At 40.2% G+C, this 20,472-nt stretch overlaps 2 protein-coding genes across 2 annotated transcripts in view; both read right to left on the bottom strand.

The window, feature by feature from the left end:
* Positions 1 to 748: 748 nt before the first annotated feature.
* Positions 749 to 8,435, bottom strand: LOC311042603 (uncharacterized protein). Its single transcript, XM_084053424.1, has 7 exons — positions 8,369 to 8,435; positions 8,120 to 8,228; positions 7,683 to 7,793; positions 6,716 to 6,943; positions 1,340 to 1,482; positions 992 to 1,101; positions 749 to 876 (listed from the first exon to the last, which is right to left on the bottom strand). The coding sequence occupies exons 2-7, from the start codon at positions 8,226 to 8,228 to the stop codon at positions 762 to 764; spliced, it is 816 nt and encodes a 271-aa protein (XP_083909550.1). The 5' UTR covers positions 8,369 to 8,435; the 3' UTR covers positions 749 to 761.
* Positions 8,436 to 16,669: 8,234 nt separating this feature from the next.
* The window catches only part of LOC311042602 (uncharacterized protein), a 32,607-nt gene continuing 28,804 nt past the window's right edge, over positions 16,670 to 20,472 (bottom strand). The window contains exons 3-7 of the mRNA XM_084053422.1: positions 19,181 to 19,291; positions 18,678 to 18,947; positions 17,502 to 17,644; positions 17,122 to 17,228; positions 16,670 to 17,009 (exon numbers count right to left, since the gene is read on the bottom strand). Coding sequence (XP_083909548.1) covers positions 16,883 to 17,009; positions 17,122 to 17,228; positions 17,502 to 17,644; positions 18,678 to 18,947; positions 19,181 to 19,291 — 758 coding nt within the window. The 3' untranslated portion in view covers positions 16,670 to 16,882. The remainder of the gene's footprint in view (positions 17,010 to 17,121; positions 17,229 to 17,501; positions 17,645 to 18,677; positions 18,948 to 19,180; positions 19,292 to 20,472) is intronic.

Genomic DNA, 20,472 nt, shown 5'->3' with positions numbered 1-20,472 from the left:
GCATTTTGAGCTTGTAGATCTATTTTTGCTGTGTGACAGTGTCTTACGTTGAAGTACCAAACAGTACATAAATGGTGAAATTGCATATCGTCTCTTTCGGGTGGAAACCTCACGTCCAAAACTGTTACTTTTCAGGAATCAAATTAGAAAATAATAAAAGTAGCAGATCTACAAGCTTAAAACGCGTCGCTTCGCGCTTCGTTTCAAGCTTGTACATCTGCTACTTTTGATACTTTTGTGCGATGCTGTAGAATAATCAAGTAGGGCGTTAATTTAAAAAAAAAAACACAAAAAGTTAGAACATGGAGATAAGAGGTTTCTTCCAGACAGCAACAGTATACACATCTATAGATTGTGACGTGGGGTCAGTGTGTCAGAAGTCTTTTACATCTCACTCACTTTAGTACAGAAAGAACAATGAAGAGTCAATCTGAGAGTCATAATGATTTGTATTAAACATTTAAACGCTATATCCTTAGTTGACTGGAGTTTCTCAGGGCTCTATACCAGGCCCCCTCCTACTACAAAGAATGTTCATTGTAAATATTATAGCCAAACCAGGAGATCAGAACCTGTCATGTTGCGACGCGACCTGAACTTGTAGATCGGTTATTTTTGCTGAATCTTCACTCCAGAATAGGTGTGTACTTCTGTACAACAAAATATTTGGGTTTTTGTCATTTTCACTATTAATTACTACTATTTAACTTGACAAAGCAGAACACTAAGCTTCAGTTTGATCAATGAAGTTAAGAGAAACATCACTTCTCACACATCCAGTAGGCATTACGTGTACATGGCTCATTAGACCATCCCCTATCGTAGTATGCACAGTTGTAGTCTCCATTCTTAAGAGGCCTTCCACTGTCCCAGTACCTGCAGAGTAAACAACAAACAACATGAGGTATTTTAATCACATCCACTCAGTCACTCACATACACATACAGTGATTTTGATAGAATGACAACAGAAAAACGTGTAAATGTCTCACTGTGTTGTTGTCAGTGGTGTTCCATCAACCCAGGTCCATTTTCCTGCAATCCTGTTCAGACCAATCCATGACACATACTGATCCCCAGTGGTCAATCCTCTGATGAATTCCTGGTAATGTGTGCATTGATAGAAACAATTAATCTTCACTAATGTGTTAAGGTTTTCATTATAATAAGAATTACATAACATGCAACAATACTTATGTATGTATTATGGACACCTGAGCACGCGCGCACGCGCACACACACACACACACACACACACACACACACACACACACACACACACACACACACACACACACACACACACACACACACACACACACACACACACATCCACTAACCTGTTCTTCTTGACTGTTAATGATCACCAGATCTGCTCCTGTTTTCAGACATAGTTCTCTATTTTTCTCCCAGGTTGTCAGTTCAGTAGATCTGTAATAACAGCTGGATCCAAACTTCTTCCATCCACTGGGACACGACTTGACTAAACATCAAACAGAGTTTAACTGATGGATTTTTAATGCACTGATAATCATTTCTAACATGGAGAGTAGTTCTTCAAATAATAGTAGTCAGAGACAGTGTTGCCAGATTTTGCGAGAGAAACAAGCAACCAGGTCTACGAAAATAAGCCCAAAAGAAAAGGTTGCATGATCAGACACGAAAGGTTGCATGATCAGACACACACAGTTAAAGCATCAAAATCAGTTTAACAACTTTAACCTGATATACATTGGCTATTTGAAAACAGCTGATCTATAAACTCACAATGCGTCGCAATGCAACGCGTTGTGAGCTTGCATGTAGATCTGATATTTTCAAACATTCTTGAAAAATAAATTGATACATTTGTGAAAGACACAAAACTAGTATAAACCGGCCCAAAGTATATTTTCAGGGTCCAAGTACATATATATTTTTTTCACTTTAGAAACAAACCCACAAAACCCACAACCTGCAACTACCAATATGTACAAGCTTTACAGAACAAAATGTCCAATGTCGCTTATAATAAGCAGACATGGCAACACTTGTCAGACCTGTAGTGTAGGGTAAATGTTAGCCTGGGACCAGATGAATCTGCGAGTGCAAAAAAAAATTGCACTCTGCGATTTGGGTCTGGCACTGCTCCATAGAGAATCCATTTCCTGCTCCAGAAGAAGTGGGGGACCAATCAGGGCCCAGTATTCGAATATGGGAGACTGTAATTGGTATTTGGTTGTAGGTCTAACCAATTGCGTCGAGGGCCATTGTTTTGATCCCGCCCCTTGGGAAAAAAAACGTCCTCATGGAAGCACCAGACTCATATCCACGCAGTGATATAGTCTGGCTACGCCAGGCTAGGTAAATGTATGTATGTATGTATGTATGTATGTATGTACGTATGTATGTATTAAATTGTGTTTTGCACCTTTTTTAAGATCTACAGTATGTTTAAAGAGGTGGTGCCATGTTTTTGCACTTTTTCTGTTTTTCATGTGTCTATGAGGTTGATAGAACTTCATTAAGCCCCCCGGAGGCGGTTTTATGGTGTTTTATGTCTTCTCTGATTATTTGGAGTTTCTTCCTGGAGGCTGAAATCTTGAGGGTCAAACGTGCCAATAGAGAAACAGCCCTTTAGTGACATCACAGAGCCCCCAAAAAACATACCCTCCCCCTCATTATCATAACACAACAGGTGTGGGCATGAGGAGGAGGAGGGACTAGGACAGGTGGGTGGTGCTAAGGTGGTGGAGGAGGTGCTAAGGTGAGAACCAGGCATACTTAATGAACTGGAGGAGGTGCTAAGGTGAGAACCAGGCATACTTAATGAACATAAAACATTTTTTTTAACAATTTCTGTACACTTTTTTTTTTTGAAAAAAATCCTTACATAATAATAATACCTTATAGTACAGTCACTGGAGGGGGGTATCATGCACCCCCCGGAATTATACTTCTAATCAGGTTTTTCTTATTGGAAAAAATGTGCTGAAAATGATGAGCTATGATAAAAAGTTGTCAAAATGTCCCACCTACCTCAAAATCCCCTTTTTTGTATATGGCTCTGGCGAAATTATGTAAATGCAATATTAATTCACCAAAATTCCAAAAATAGACATGGTAGTCTGAAATTTGTCATGGACTATCCTGACACATAAGGGTAAGTAGCAGAATAGCATTTTGGGGCTTGCTACCATTGCATTTATAAATATGACCTATATAATCCCCAGAAACACAGAAAAATATACTGTCCGCTTGACAAACAACAACACAGATGGTCATTTTCCAGCACTTTCTTGTGAGTATCACTGCCCCATTTGTATATAGAAAACTTCCCATATCCCTAAGCTTTAATTTAAGCCCAAGATGACCTTTCTATCTTGAAAATTACTCTTTCTGTAGCCAAAAGTCTGCACTATACCTCAAATCGGAGAAAATATTAAATTCAGTCAGTAGCTTTCTAGAAGCCTAGAATCCAACAAGAGGTTTCTATGTGCAAATAAGATGTCTAGACAGGGTTTTTAAGCAAGCTTTATAACATATAGCATAACATCACACACAGAACAACATCCTCTGTAATGAACAATGAACTAAATACACACATTACAGTATCCTGCCCTGTACACAGGGACATTTGTAAGCAACAGTGTACAAACAATGTCCACCATATACACTAACTTGCACCATGCAGAACAAAATGCACAGTCACATTAATCAGTCATCATAGAACTCGTCAGAGTCAAACTTTGTCATGCTACCTTGTCGGGAAGGGGGCTAAATACCTAATGATTCAAAGTTAAGACAACATTTTGGCGAGGGAAAAACGACCACCACCATTTTCCAAATGGTCCCTTGAGCTGTCACCTCAATATATGTGAATGGAAATGGGTTACATGGATACCTACAAGCCTCCCCTGTACAGACATGTCAAATGTATGCATATCTCATGCAGTTTTGGGCAAGAACCATGCAGTGTTTTGCATGCAGTACAAATATGTAATTTCCGCCTATTGTAAAAAGGAGACCACTTTACTGTATCTATAGCTGTATGAGACCACTTTACTGTATCTATAGCTGTATGAGACCACTGTACTGTATCTATAGCTGCATGAGACCACTGTACTGTAACTAGAAACCACTGTACTGTATCTAGACCACCATACTGTGTATATATTGCTATATGAGACCACTGTACTGTATCTAGAGACCACTGTATTGTATAGAGACCACTGTACTGAATCTATTGCTACGAGACCACTGTACTGCATCTAAAGCTACACGAGACCACTGTATTGCATCTAGACCACTGTGCTGATCTATAGCCCACTGTACTGAATCTATAAACCACTGTACTGCATATATAGACCATTGTACTGCATCTATAGACCATTGTACTGCATATATAGACCATTGTACTGCACCTAAAGACCACTGTACTGCATCTATAGACTAGCTACTGTATATATAGACTGCTGTACTGTATCTATAGACCACTGTAGTGCATCTGTAGACCATGTAATGCATCTGTAGACCATTGTAGTGCATCTGTAGACTACTCTAGTGCATCTGTAGACCACTGCCGTGCATCTATAGACCACTCTAGTGCATCTATAGACCACTCTAGTGCATCTATAGACCACTCTAGTGCATCTATAGACCACTCTAGTGTATCTGTAGACCACTCTAGTGCATCTATAGACCACTGCCGTGCATCTATAGACCACTCTAGTGCATCTATAGACCACTCTAGTGCATCTGTAGACACCTATACTGCATCTGTAGACCACTCTAGTGCATCTGTAGACCACTCTAGTGCATCTGTAGACCACTCTAGTGCATCTGTAGACCTCTCTAGTGCATATATAGACAACTCTAGTGCATCTGTAGACTACTCTAGTGCATCTATAGACCACTGTAGTGCATCTGTAGACCACTGTAGTGCATCTGTAGACCTCTCTAGTGCATATATAGACAACTCTAGTGCATCTATAGACCACTCTAGTGCATCTGTAGACCACTCTAGTGCATCTGTAGACCTCTCTAGTGCATATATAGACAACTCTAGTGCATCTGTAGACTACTCTAGTGCATCTATAGACCACTCTAGTGCATCTGTAGACCCCTATGTTGCATCTTTAGACCACTGTAGTGCATCTGTAGACCACTGTAGTGCATCTGTAGACCACTGTAGTGCATCTGTAGACCACTCGAGTGCATCTGTAGATCACTCACTGCATTTGTAGACCACTCTAGATGCAGTACGTGCTCTCATATAGCAATAGATGTAGTACAGTGGTCTCTATACAGTACAGTGGTCTCTATACAGTATGGTGGTCTCTAGCTGCAGTACAGTGGTCTCATGCAGCTATAGATGCAGTACAGTGGTCTCATACAGCTATAGATACAGTACGGTGGTCTCATACAGCTATAGATACAGTAAAGTGGTCTCATACAGCTATAGATACAGTAAAGTGGTCTCCTTTTTACAATAGGCGGAAATTACATATTTGTACTGCATGCAAAAAACTGCATGGTTCTTGCCCAAAACTGCATGAGATATGCATACATTTGACATGTCTGTACAGGGGAGGCTTGTAGGTATCCATGTAACCCATTTCCATTCACATATATTGAGGTGACAGCTCAAGGGACCATTTGGAAAATGGTGGTGGTCGTTTTTCCCTCGCCAAAATGTTGTCTTAACTTTGAATCATTAGGTATTTAGCCCCCTTCCCGACAAGGTAGCATGACAAAGTTTGACTCTGACGAGTTCTATGATGACTGATTAATGTGACTGTGCATTTTGTTCTGCATGGTGCAAGTTAGTGTATATGGTGGACATTGTTTGTACACTGTTGCTTACAAATGTCCCTGTGTACAGGGCAGGATACTGTAATGTGTGTATTTAGTTCATTGTTCATTACAGAGGATGTTGTTTTGTGTGTGATGTTATGCTATATGTTATAAAGCTTGCTTAAAAACTCTGTCTAGACATCTTATTTGCACATAGAAACCTATTGTTGGATTCTAGGCTTCTAGAAAGCTACTGACTGAATTTAATATTTTCTCCGATTTGAGGTATAGTGCAGACTTTTGGCTACAGAAAGAGTAATTTTCAAGATAGAAAGGTCATCTTGGGCTTAAATTAAAGCTTAGGGATATGGGAAGTTTTCTATATACAAATGGGGCAGTGATACTCACAAGAAAGTGCTGGAAAATGACCATCTGTGTTGTTGTTTGTCAAGCGGACAGTATATTTTTCTGTGTTTCTGGGGATTATATAGGTCATATTTATAAATACAATGGTAGCAAGCCCCAAAATGCTATTCTGCTACTTACCCTTATGTGTCAGGATAGTCCATGACAATTTTCAGACTACCATGTCTATTTTTGGAATTTTGGTGAATTAATATTGCATTTACATAATTTCGCCAGAGCCATATACAAAAAAGGGAATTTTGAGGTAGGTGGGACATTTTGACAACTTTTTATCATAGCTCATCATTTTCAGCACATTTTTTCCAATAAGAAAAACCTGATTAGAAGTATAATTCCGGGGGGTGCATGATACCCCCCTCCAGTGACTAGACTATTATGATCAGGTTTTAGGGTTGAAAAATATCATGGCACTCCATCTTTAACTAATTTCATGAACTCACACTTCCTTGACAATAGTTCAAATATCAATAATAATAGACTAATATTCCTTTAGAAAGGTTTGTAACCTCTCTCACCTGTTGTCTCTCTCTTAAGCTGGTTTACTTCACTTTGCAATTGGTCTTTCTCCAGGGTCAAGTTGTTAAAGCTGGTTTTCCATTGGTCTCTCTCCAGGGTCACGTTGTTAAAGCTGGTTTTCCATTCGTCTCTCTCCAGGGTCACGTTTTCAAAGCTAGTTTTCCATTGGTCTATCTCCAGGGTCATGTTCTCATACTTTGTCTGTAACTCAGTAAAGGTTGAATGATCTGCAAAGGACCAAAAGTTGACAATAAACACAGTTGTTGTTATTGTTCATAATGAGATCAAGCATCTGTGTGGAAAGGAAGCTTTGAGAAGAAGAAATCTGGCATTATATTGATAATCTGTCCTATATCATTAATACTTTTTTTTAACCTCAATATGGAGTCCCTCAGAAATGTAATCTGTCATGTTGAACATGAGTGTTGTGTTGAAATTGGATGGATTTTGATTGCAATCATTGTGTGCACATTGTGAATCCACATCGTAATCCCAATAATGTGCTGTCTAAATAGTAAGAAAATGTCTGCGCTGGCAGTTATGTCTAAAAACAAATCTGGTCTAAGTGCAATTCTTTCATTCTGTGCTTAAGATAGCAGAGCGCTCTGTTTGTAAGAACGCACGCACGCACGCACACACACACACACACACACACACACACACACACACACACACACACACACACACACACACACACACACACACACACACACACACACACACACACACACACACACACACAATATCATTTGGTATTTAGACAATGGTTGGGTGTAAGAAGGCCAACTGCATTGGTTGGCAAACACTGCGCCCAGCACCGCTGAGCCAGGTGGAAGAAGGCCCATAAGTCTTAACATGTACAGTATAATAAAATACTGGTGAAGTGAACGCACACAGTATCACAATTGAAGCATCATTTCATTGTTGTAAGAGCATGAATTTGACCTTTGACCAGCTGATACTCACAGTACATGGATATGCCAATGATTCCTGCTGCTAGTAGAACACACAGCACTGTAACACACACTGCACATGCTCTGAAGTTGCCTCTCTTAACGATGATGGCTCTCTGGACAACTGGACGATATTAGTACAGTAGAGTTCAAGGTAAGACTGTATCTTAAGGTCAGGTCTATAATGCATTATGCTATTATAATGCATGATAATGCGCTTATATGGGATTATAACACTTGTTGTAAATGTTTATAATCATGTATAACAACTTATAACAAGGTTTATGAAGTATTATAAATGCTGGTCATAATGCATTATAAGCTCAGCGGACAGGTTATGTTCACCCTGTACCGTTACACCCATAGTAACTACTACCTTAAATATTGGGTGACATTACCGTGACAAGCTGCTGTAGTGAGAGAGAGAAACAATGTGAGTGTGTTACTTACATCTGACACGGTCTGTATTGTCGTACACTTTGCTCTCCTCCTCTAACAAGTCCTCCCTGTCTCCTCCAAAGTACCTCACCCTCTCTGATCCGCCTTGCCTGCCAGACATCTTTACAAGAAACAACACAAAAATGTACCATGAAGTCAATTAGTACAAGTACATGCTAATAATTTATATGTTTTATGCATCAAGTGATTACAATATAATGTACTATATTTATGAATATGTTTAAATGTTATGTTACTTACATTGTATTGTCTTGTTGTCAAACTGTCCTACAATTGTCTTCACTGTTTCAGAACAGACTGAGCTCTGTCCAGTCTGACTTTAACACTGTCCTACCCAAGTGGTGTGCGCGCACACACACACACACACACACACACACACACACACACAAAATGCAGAATAGCCAATAAACTCTTTACCACATGATGTTCAAGTGAACATGAGTCGTCAGATTCTGGCGAAAAGAGAACAAAACTACTTTCTATACTGCTGTAGATGAAACCGAAATCATAAAATAATATTTTGAAACAAGTTGTAAAGAGTCAAAAAGATATGTATAATAGTGTGTAAGTAGCACTGAGGTATAGTAGATAATAATGATAACTATTAATGATGTGAATTGATGTTCAAATAATGACCTTTATTTATGAGACCTGTTTCTCAAGACAGGAGTGTGTTTAAAACACAGCTCCTCACATCCTGTCTCCTATTATATGTGCTACAGTAAAGACAACAGTGCTGTTTATATTTTTCAATAGATATTTAGTATGTTATATGTCATTGTATTGTAACAGTACACATACATGACTTAAGATATCATTCCATACAGTGTGGTGGTAACTGTTTGTCATTGTGTATCCACTGATCTGCACAGGGAGTGGATAAGAATCAGAATCAGAGGCCCCGTACGCTGGCCTTGCGGTCCGGGCACTTTGGCTCAATGTAGCCTGACAGACCTTTGCTTCGTGTCTCTCCTCGTCTCTCTCTCCCTGTTTACTGTCAATCTTCCCTGAAAAACTATCAATAAAGGCAGAAAAATGCCCAAAACAAATCTTTAAAAAATAAATACAAAAATGATTAAAAAAAAAAAGATCTTAATCAACATAAAAGAGTTGGTGATTTTTTTTGTTTTGTGAGAGCTGTCAACATGTGCAGTTAAAGGAAGAGTTAGATTAGGGAAGAGAGAATAGAGAGGAAAGGAACACAGACCACAGAACATTACAGCTCAATAACATGAAGGCACAGACAAATGAAGCATAAATGACTTGAAGTTCAATCTACACTTTTATATACTTTTGTTCATAGATGGTTCTACAGAAACCAGAAATGCTTCTTGTGCAGGTGGGTAACATATTATCCAGCATAATTTGTTAAACCTTGTACAGTGTAAAGGGGACACAAGGTCATTATACATCAGGCTTTACTGTAGTGACCTGCCATATGCCATCACACACCAGTTTTTTGTAGAGCAGGGTGGATATCCAGGTCTCGAGTGGTGGATCCTGGCCGAGACATTGATCGTGCCCCTTGGTAATGAGGAGTCGATCTTCAAGACATGGGAAACCACAATGCATTTCACAAGACTTCTGCTGAGAAAACGAATAAAGGAAGTGAAATCTCTGATGTTTAACGTACATGAAACTGGAAGGGAACTACAGACAAACCACAAAACATTTCACAACACCTTTGACCTTTTTAACTGAGAGTACTGAGGAAAGCAGAGGGGTTTCGGTTCAGTTTCTGAAATTCAGGCTCTGTAACAGTGGGGGCCCCCTGACCTTTTGGCCCTTCGGCCTGGGCCTGACAAGCCTTCATTGATTGATTGAATGAATACTTTATTAACAGTTTGAGGATTGTGCAGAGGTACGGTTTACAAAGATAGATAGAAGACAACACAAAAAGCCCTAGGGGCTTGTTTCCATTGTGGCCCTGTGTATTAAATTCAGGGATCCAGCTCTGATCCAGCTCTGCAAAACAGGTAACACAACTGGACCGATGGCATTCTGCCAGGGTCATTGACTCGTTCCTGTGTTAATTCACGCTGCACCTCTCCCCATAATGTGATTAGCTGAGGTTCACATTCAGACCAGCAAACCTGAGCAGAATTGGATGAATGGATGTATTGGTCTGGGTTTTCAAATTGCTCCTCATTCGACCAAAAAGCCCCATATCGCATTGACCAGTCGATCTTGAAGACATGGTTGCCCACCCCTGCTCTGCAACTGGTTGTTGATGGCACATGGTCACTCACTACAGTAAATCATATGTGTCAGGCTTTAAAGCACTCTGTCATTATCTAACTGTTACAGATACTGACTGGCTGTGAAGAGCCTGCATGTTCATATGGCTGGTTTAACAACTTTTTCCCTTGTCAGTGTCACAACATTATGCCTTTGGCTGGCCTACAACCTACAATACTGTATCTCATTAATGACAATATGACAGGGGTGACAGGGGACCGGGACCCCTTGGGGGTCCTCACTGTTACTACAGGTGGGCCGCCAAATGTTTGTGTGATAGGTATTTTTTTTTTTTTACATTAACCACTTGAACCCTAGCAAAGGTCAGGTTTAAAGAGGCTAAATGTCTCAAAATACATTGGGCCCCCCCCCCCCCCCCCCCCGGCCGTTAATTCTACCGATGAGACTATCAACAATAAACGCCCAGGCAAAACCTACATGATACAATCCATAAGAAACGCCTAATGTAATAATTAAATTCAGATAGCTTGGCCTATTCATTGTGCTTGCATAACACATGGGCACAAATAAAATAGTAATTGGCCTTTTATTGAAAGAATAGTTGGTTCTCTGTTTCCTTAATTTTAGAAAATAAAGGAAAATAAATTTGAGACATAACAGAACACATAGAAAACAGCCCAAACTGCGCATTTCGGTCTATAAACAGTTGCATATTGTACAGTAGTTGCGAGGCCCAAATGCAACCACACTTTAGAAACAAGCCCAAATAAGCAACTACACTTTAGGAAAAAGCCCCAAAAAACACAACCAATAGCCACTAGCAACCACTAGCAATATTTACAGAAAAGACTTTACAGAAAAGGAAGCCCAAAGTGGCTTATAATAAGCGGACATTGCAACACTGCAGCTCAGCGCAGCCTGCGAGCCCTCGCATCCTCTGACTTCCTCCATGTTATTAGCCTACCCTCACTAGAGCTTATTTTTAACTCTATGCACTAGAGCTGTTGGGGGTCCTGCAGGTTCTAGCAGCAGCCACCGGGCTCCACCAAACTTCAGTCTACTCAACTGCCATTGCATTACGTATTTATTATTCTATTTTACCGACCGCACGGATGGGCCCCAAATGACTCTGGGCCCCAACGCAACTGTGTTGTCTGCATCACAGTAGCTACGCCCCTGTATTACGAATCCAACATATTAATACAAAAGATTGTGTGTATGTGACGGTGGCCAACTTTAAAAACCCAGGAGAAAACGGAAACTGACACGTGCTATAATGTGCCATAATAAATAAAGACCATATACTGAGTGCAAAAAGGTTTTTTTTTCCCGAGGAGACGGGACCAAGCAGGTAATCTTCTGTAATCTTCTAGTCCCACATCGTCTTCAATCTGAAATCACAAAAGCAGGGGTCAGTTCATCCGTTCCCAGATAATATACTGCGAGGTCGAACTCAGTGGGTTTACACAGCTAGTGTTGCATATGATGGTACTTACAACGACGGCAGGTATTAACCTGCCGCTGCGTTGGTTGCGCGTGCAACAGTGTAGCCACCCCGTCGTCCTTGGCTCGCTCCAGGTCCCGCTCCGTTCGATCACTTGGTCACTGTTGAATTCACTGCTTTTCCAGGCTCATCTCCTCCTCTGCATGCTCTGGTCTCTCGCAGGGTTCCTTGTCCACACGGCAGGGTTCCTTGTCCACACGGCGTCTCACACTGTCTCGGTGGTGCCGAGAGGCCCTTGGTCCCTCTTACCGCCCCAATACACTGGTCTTTTTCTCGGTTTACACTCGGCTTCCTCACCAGCTCCCACACACAACCTTCCTCTGTCCTCTCTCTTTTTGAATGAGCGCGGCTCTAGTTCATGCTCGGCTCACCGCACCCTCCTCACTCTCGATTGGCCGCCGATGACGTCGCCTACTAGGGGATTGGGCGGTGGGGACCACGCCCGAGTGTCTGTCAGCGTCTCAGCTGTTAGCTGTCATTGCTGCTTATTGCTGCTAAGTGGCTTGGGGACCGGAGGAAAAACATTGTCCAACATAACAAAATACATTTAAGACATCACAATACAGGCTTTAAAGGGGTTAAGAGATGAAAAACATGTATACATAATTAACAGAAAAATAATCATAATACCCCGTTTTCCCCCCTGTCACATGTAAACAAATAAACAAAGCAAAACATGAATTTACACATCACTGATGATAGTGCTGTCAAACAAGTCTGAATATGTCTATGAAATCTATGAAAAAGTTGAATCTGCAACACAATATAATATGTATATTATATGGGGGGGGGGTCTGCTTCATCTCTTTGTCAGCTAAGGGGTCCTTGACCTGAAAAACGTTGAAGCCCCCTGACCTACAGTACACAGTATTATGTACAGTATGTTCAGTCAGTCCAAGTGCAGACGGCCAGGTCAATCTCTTGGTCTTTAAGTCTATTATAAGGTTTTTATTGTTGATTGAATGAACAGAAGAACTACTCCTCTATTTCCATGCTTGTCTATACACTCTGCACACTGATCAGCCCAGGTTTTCATAGTAGTAAATACAGTTAACAAAACAGAGGTAATAGTGGTGACAGTGTGGCATTTATAGATAACAATGATAAACACTGGTTGATGTTGACTGGCATCATAAATAATGAAAACATGGGTAGTTTGTGGTCAGTAATGCAGGGAACAAGATGCTGTTAAACATACATCTTTCCATCAGTTCTTTGCATTTGTTCTATTGCCTACAGTAAAACCAGCAGTGCTGTTTCTATCATTGAATATATGATTTTTATTTTGTAACATTACTTCATGATCATTGTAATGTACTTGTAATAAATCTTATTCAAGGTAGTGCATTTTTTGGTTAAAACTAAAAGTTATAAAAAGAAGTTCTAAACTGCTCAAAAAAAGTTCGGAAACTTAACTTCGGTCAATTATATCTCCCCTTTAATAATACCAATTGGTATTGTGTTTTATATCATTTTTATCGTTGATTAGTCACCTTTACAACGAGGTACAGCTTGTAAGGATCGGGCATTCGTGGAATGAAAAACACAGCTAAACGTGTGGGTAGCGCCTCCAAAAAATGTGCCAAAATCACCCAATATGCTTCTGTTGGTAATCGCTCTTGTTTTGAGCAACCTGTCAGCACACACCTGCTGAGAGGTGTGTGCCAGTAGTCACAGGTGTGTGACTGCCTCACAGGTGAGTGACTGGCACCTGAACATGGGTTCTGCAACTTTGTTGAGTTTGTACTCCAAGCAGCAACACTGCCCCCATGGAAAGATGCCACGTTTGTCCCTTCAGGATAAGGCCCGTGCAATAGGGCAAGCTGGTGTGAAGCTGGTGTTCTGTTATGCAGAGTGACAGCATTATTTGATGTCAGCCCTGTTACCATTTACAAACTTAGGACTAAGTTCTGTGAGACAGGTGAAGTCAACAAGGAAGACAACAACCCAAGACCCCTTGCTTCACTGAGGAACCATAGATTTACAGGCAAGATTTGCACAACGGAACCAAACACAGATGTCAAAGTTGCAGGGCCCATGCTCAGGTGCCAGTCACACACCTGTGACTGGCACACACCTGCCTGCAAATGGTACCAGGGCTGACATCAAATAATGCTGTCACTCTGCATAACAGAACACCAGCTTCACTTGCCCTATTGCACAGGTCTTATCCTGAAGGGACAAACGTGGCATCTTTCTATGGGGGGGGCAGTGTTACTGCTTGGAGCATAGACACTCCAACTAAACAAAGTTGCAGAACCCATGTTAAGGTGCTAATCACTCACCTGTGAGGCAGTGACTACTGGCACACACCTCCAGCAGGTGTGTGCTGGCAGGTGTGTCTGTACAGGGGTACAGACACACAGGGACAGAGAAAGAGGGGAGCACAGGACACTCAGCGTTGCCATGTCCTCTGATTATAAGCGGAGTTGCCTTACTTTTCACCACAGTGTTGCCATGTCCAAAAATTATCAGCGACTTCGCCCTACTTTCACACAATACTCTCGCTCACACTGTGAGGTGGCTGTAAGTTGGATCTGCGATGCGAAGTGTACGACGCGTCAGGCTAGATGTGAGGGCCGCGCAGCGGCCCAAACTTCTAGTTTCATCCAATTAGGAAAAGTTCAAGTTCCAATTGAACACCTTGTCCTGAAATTAAAATGTATTTTCTGTTTACTAAAGAGCTGGAGACACAGGGAGACCCCTGTTACTGAACAAACACTCTATAGCAATGATTACTATGGGGATATAGAGCTATTTAACACTTATTGTATTGAAAAATATCACTAACTTTAATCGTTTTACATGTTGGTATTGAGAGAGTCAGGACAGTGATGAGACAAGATACAGTAAGTCCTTCAAACATTGATAGTCTTAGCCTGGACCCAAGCCCATGAGCTATTTTTCCATAGGTCAGTATAATTGTTTTTTTTCTTACATTTTTATCCCACGATTTTGTAACCCCTATATTTTACACCCAGTGCCAATTGTCTATGTAATCCTGGGCACTACCTTCCCTCTGCCAGCCTAGGGAGGCCAGGGCCGAGCTCATGCCTCCTTCAGTGCATGAGAGCCAACTGACCTTCTTGTCACCTGCAGGGGAGAGTTTCCCTGGTTGGACGTAGCGCGTGGAAGGAACACGTTATTCCAACCAGTTCCCTTCCCCTCCATCAGGCGCCCGGCTGGCCAGGGGGAGGCAGTATAGTGACCAGGATTACTGCATGTTTTTGTGAGGGTACCTACCTTAGGGAACACGGGGAGAACATGCAAACTCCACACAGAAAGGCCCTTTCGCCAACCACCTAGGGTATGGGCACTGATGACGCGGAGGAGAGAACACGCCCCCAGCGCCCACAGCGTCCCCTGCGGGAATCGAACCCAGGACCTTCTAGCTGTGAGGCGACAGCACTACCGACTGTGCCACCGTGCCCCTGGTCAGTATAATTGTTAATGAATGGGCTGGGGGTGCTGATGGTCAACGGGTTAAGGTTCATACCATATATGCTTTGATGCCTGACAGCGTGTCCCAACCTGAAAACATGGTGGATATGCTGCATGTCACTGCCTGACTCTCTCCACTGTTTCCTGTCTCTCTCCACCGTCCCAAATAAAGATGAAAAGTCCCAAAACTCAGACACAGACTTGAAGCTATGAAAAAACACACTGAAACAATACTATTGTCAAGTAGTTTTATTAAATTCTTCCTCGCTTGCTCAGTTTACAAGTTGATACAAATTATTTATTTTTTAAAAACTCTGGTTAAAATACGACACATTATTAATGAATCACTGTAACAATAAAGCTAGTCACGTGTACTTACAATACAGCTGTGACATCAATAAGAAAATATAATAAGAAGATCAAAAAGCCATAATGAAAGCAAAATACCATAACAGCAAAGCATATGCTGCGAAAAAAAAAAAAGAATACAATTAAGTAAAATATAATTAGCCCTGGCATCATAATTGGGAGCACGTCATTAACAGCAAATATTTGTAAAAAAAAAACAACCGATCTGAAAGTTCACAACACGTCGCCTTGCGAAGCATTTTGAGCTTGTAGATCTATCTTTGCTGTGTGACAGTGTCTTACGTTGAAGTACCAAACACATAAATGGTAAATGGTGAAATTGCATATTGTCTCTTTCGGCTGGAAACCTCACCTCCAAAACTGTTACTTTTCTGGAATAAAATTCAAAAATAATAATAATAATAATAATAATAAGTAGCAGATCTACAAGCTAAAAATGCGTCGCTTCGTGCTTGTACATCTGTTACCTTTGATACTTTTGTGTGACGCTGTAGAATGATTAAAGGACAACTTTGTTTTTTTACAACCAAGGATTATATTTTAGCTTGTAATTAAAGTAAATAAATGATGAGTGTAATTTTTTTTTCATTTACTGCTTTCTATAGTTTTAGCATTTTTTGCGATATTTTTTACAGTGGGCGGGGGCATTCTGTCCGGTGGCTAAATATGCCTTTTTTACACAATAAAAAAGGTCCGGCTGTCTGAGATGGCCAGATGTGAGTTATTGGGGGCTAGAAGAGCTACTGTAAATAATAATAAAGAAAACGCCGGGTTAATGTGTTAAAAAAATACATATTTAGCCACCGGACAGAATGCCCCCGCCCACTGTGAAAACACTGTAAAAAAGATTGTGAAAATTGCTAAAACTATAGAAAGCAGTAAATTAAAATGTTTTAACACTCATCTTTTATTTACTTTAATTACAATGTAAAACATAAACATTGGTTGTAAAAAAACAAAGTTGTCCTTTAAGTTAATTTACCAAAAAACGGAAAAGGTTAGAATATGGAGATAAGAGGTTTCTTCCCGACAGCAACAGTATACACATCTATAGATCGGTCATTTTTGCTGAATCTTCACTCCAGAATAGGGATGCTAGCGTTCATGGGGTTCATGTGATTACAACAGTTTGTAATCCTGTCAAAAGAATGTTTAGGTTTCTGTCATTTTCACTACTAATTGCTACTGTTTAACTTGACAAACACTAAGCTGCAGTTTCATCAATGAAGTTAAGAGAAACATCACTTCTCACACATCCAGTGGGCTCTACCTGTACATGTCTCATCATACCATCCTCCATCACCGTGCCAGTAGTATGCTGCACAGTTGTAGTCTGCATTGCTACGAGGATGTCCATTGCGCCAGTACCTGCAGAGTAAACAACAAACAACATGAGGTATTGTAATCACATCCACTCAGTCGCTCACACATACAGTGAATTTGATAGAATGACAATAGAAAAACGTGTAAAATGTCTCACTGTGTTGTCAGTGGTGTTCTATCCACCCAGGTCCAATTTCCTGCAGTCCTGTTCAGACCAATCCATGATACATACTGATCCCCAGTGGTAAATCCTCTGATGAATTCCTGATAATTTGTGCATGATAGAAACAATTAATCCTCTCTAATGTCTGTGTTCAGGTTTTCACTATAATCAGAATTACATAATGTGCAACTATACTTATGAGTGTACAATGGACATCTGCGTGTGCATGTGTGCACACACACACACACACACACACACACACACACACACACACACACACACACACACACACACACACACACACACACACACACACACACACACACACACACACACACACACACACACACACACACACACACAGATCCACTAACCTCTTCCTTTTGACTGTTAATGATCACCAGATCTGCTCCTGTCTTCAGACATTGTTCTCTATTTTTCTCCCAGGTTGTAATTTCAGTAGATTTGTAATAACAGCTGCATCCAAACTTCTTCCATCCACTGGGACACGACTTGACTAAACATCAAACAAGAGTTTTACTGATGGATTTTCAATGCACTGATGATCAATTCTAACATGTAGAGTAGTTATTCAAATAATAGTAGTCAGAGACAGTGTTGCCAGATTTTGTGAGAGGAAAAAGCAACCAGGTCTATGAAAACAAGCCCAAAAGAAGCAACTAGGTTAAATGATCACACACAGTTATAGCGTCAAAATCAGTTTAACAACTCTAACCTGATAAACATTGGCTATTTGAAAACAGCTGATCTATAAGCTCACAATGCATCACAATGCATCGCAATGCAACGCGTTGTGAGCTTGTAGATCTGCTATTTTCAAAAATATATTGAAAAAGAAATGGATATATTTGTGATTTGTGTTAATTTGGGGGTCCTTGATATGGAAAAATAATACATTATGAGAAAGCCCAAATAAGCAACTACACTTTAGAAACAAGCCCACAAAACTTGCAATCTGCAACTACCAATATTTACAAACTTTACAGAACAAAATGACCAATGTCGCTTATAATAAATAGACATGGCAACACTGGTCAGAGATGTAGTGGAGGGTAAATGTACGCACGCACGCACGCACGCACACACACACGAACGCACGTATGTAGTATGTATGTACGTATTTATTTATTTATTTAATAGTGTTTTGCACCTTTTTTAAGATCTACAGTATGTTTAACTAGGAGTTTTACTGATGGATTTTCAATGTACCGATAATCAATTCTAATTTATAGTTTAGTAGCTATAATAATACTAGTAGTTGGAGGTGTAGTGAAGGGTAAACCTATCTATTTATTAATTTATGTATTATATAAATAGTGTTTCTGTACCTCTTTTAGAATACATAATAAATAGCATTTCATAAACTCTTAATGCCTCTCACATTTCCCTGACAATAGTTAAAATATCAATTATTAATTGTCGTTCAGAAAGGTTTTGCACCTTCTTTAAAGATCTACAGCATGTTCAACTAGTATTTAATGAACTCACACTTCCTTGACAATAGTTCAAATATCTGTAATTTCTCTCACCTGCTATCTCTCTCTTAAGCTGGTTTACTTCACTTTGCAAATGATTTCTCTCCAGGGCCATGTTGTTAAAGCTAGTTTTCAATTGGTCTTTCTCCAGGGTCACGCCGTTAAAGCTGGTTCTCCATTGGTCTCTCTCCAGGGCCATGTTGTTAAAGTTGGTTTTCCATTGGTCTTTCTCCAGGGTCACGTTGTTAAAGCTGGTTTTCCATTGGTCTCTCTCCATGGTCAGGTTCTCATACTTTGTCTGTAACTCAGTGATGGTTGAATGATCTGCAAAGGACCAAAAGTTGACAATAAACACAGTTGTTTTGTTACTGTTCATTATGAGATTAAGCAACTGTGTGGAAAAGGAAGCTTTGAGAAGAAGACATTTTAATGTTCCTGATCGGGTGTGTTTTATGTTAATAGACCTCAACATATATAATAAAGTGAAACCACACACTATCAATTTATTGGTTATTTTATAAGAGCATGAATATGACCTTTGACCAGCTGATACTCACAGTCCATGACCTTGTCTGTGGTTCTCACCACTCCTAGAACACACAGTGCTGTAAGGCACACTGCCGCTGCTCTGAAGATGCTTCTCTCAATGATGATGGCTCTCTGGACACCTGGAGGATAAAGCACAATAGAGTTCAACCTTAATCACAATCAGAATTATTGTCACATCACAGGTTTACAGGTGTTCAACAGTGGGTAAAATGTTACTTTTTTTGTTGTTTCCAGAAAGAGAGAGAAAAAGGTAGGGGGGAAGAACGGATCTAAAACAAAGGTACAGTATCTATTTACACAACAGCATATCCATCCCTATAGTATGAGGTTAGACATAAGGTGCATGAGCATAGCAGCTGCTACAGTATACTGTTCATGATATAGAATATGTTCAGCTTCAATGTTTCATTTCAAAGTACACAGAGGGAATATTATGCTTTTAAGTGATTTGGTCCAATGGACTCTGAACCCTTCATCCTTAATTTCTGCAAATACGTTCATATGATGTACAATAATGTAGTTGAACATGTCTTCATTATAATATACAATTGTGACTTTCTCAAAAAATGTCACATATTTTCATTGTTATTCATCCCACATGGTGGCATGTCCCTTCCCTTGTAACCATCTGCAACTACTCTGGGTGTAACGGTTACGGTACACAAACATTTAGCCGCATTTGGTTTTGAAGCTATACGTTTCCTTTCTTCTAGGGGAAAAATACATAAAATGTCTTGTCTTTATTATAACTTTATTAACTTTAGTTTTCTCTCACAAGGTCTGTACGCAGGCACACAGATGAGTCAACATGGAATAATAATACAACACACAACATGGACATTATATGTTAAAGGCAATCGATCTGCCGCTCTTTCTTGATAAACACATAAATGCAACTTAAAGGGATCTTCTAATACGTGAGGGGGCCATGTTTTTTCGATTACTTTCGATTTCTTTAAATTGTTTTATTGTATTAAAATGTTTCATTTTCCAAATTCTTTTATTTTTTTTTATAAATGAAAAAAGTAATTGAAAAAGAGAGTCTGAGGTTACAATGGGTTTGTATAGGAAGGGGGAATACAATAAATTTCAAATATCTAAATGCTGAATCAAGCAACTTAAAAACTGTCTGGGGTGTTCACAAGTAGACAATTAAATGACCCAATTAAAAAAAAAAGTGACATATCCCTTTAATGCGTAATCAAGGTAAGGCACTTTGCTCTCTCTCTCGCTCACACGCACGCACGCACGCACGCACTGCAGGGTCCGTGCACAGGGACATACGTAGTCAGAGTACTTA

This window comes from Gymnoscopelus microlampas (genome assembly GCF_963454915.1).
Source record: "Gymnoscopelus microlampas genome assembly, chromosome: 3".
Lineage (NCBI taxonomy): Eukaryota > Metazoa > Chordata > Actinopteri > Myctophiformes > Myctophidae > Gymnoscopelus > Gymnoscopelus microlampas.
Note: the sequence above shows the minus strand (reverse complement) of the source record. Positions and strands in the feature narration are given on the sequence as shown.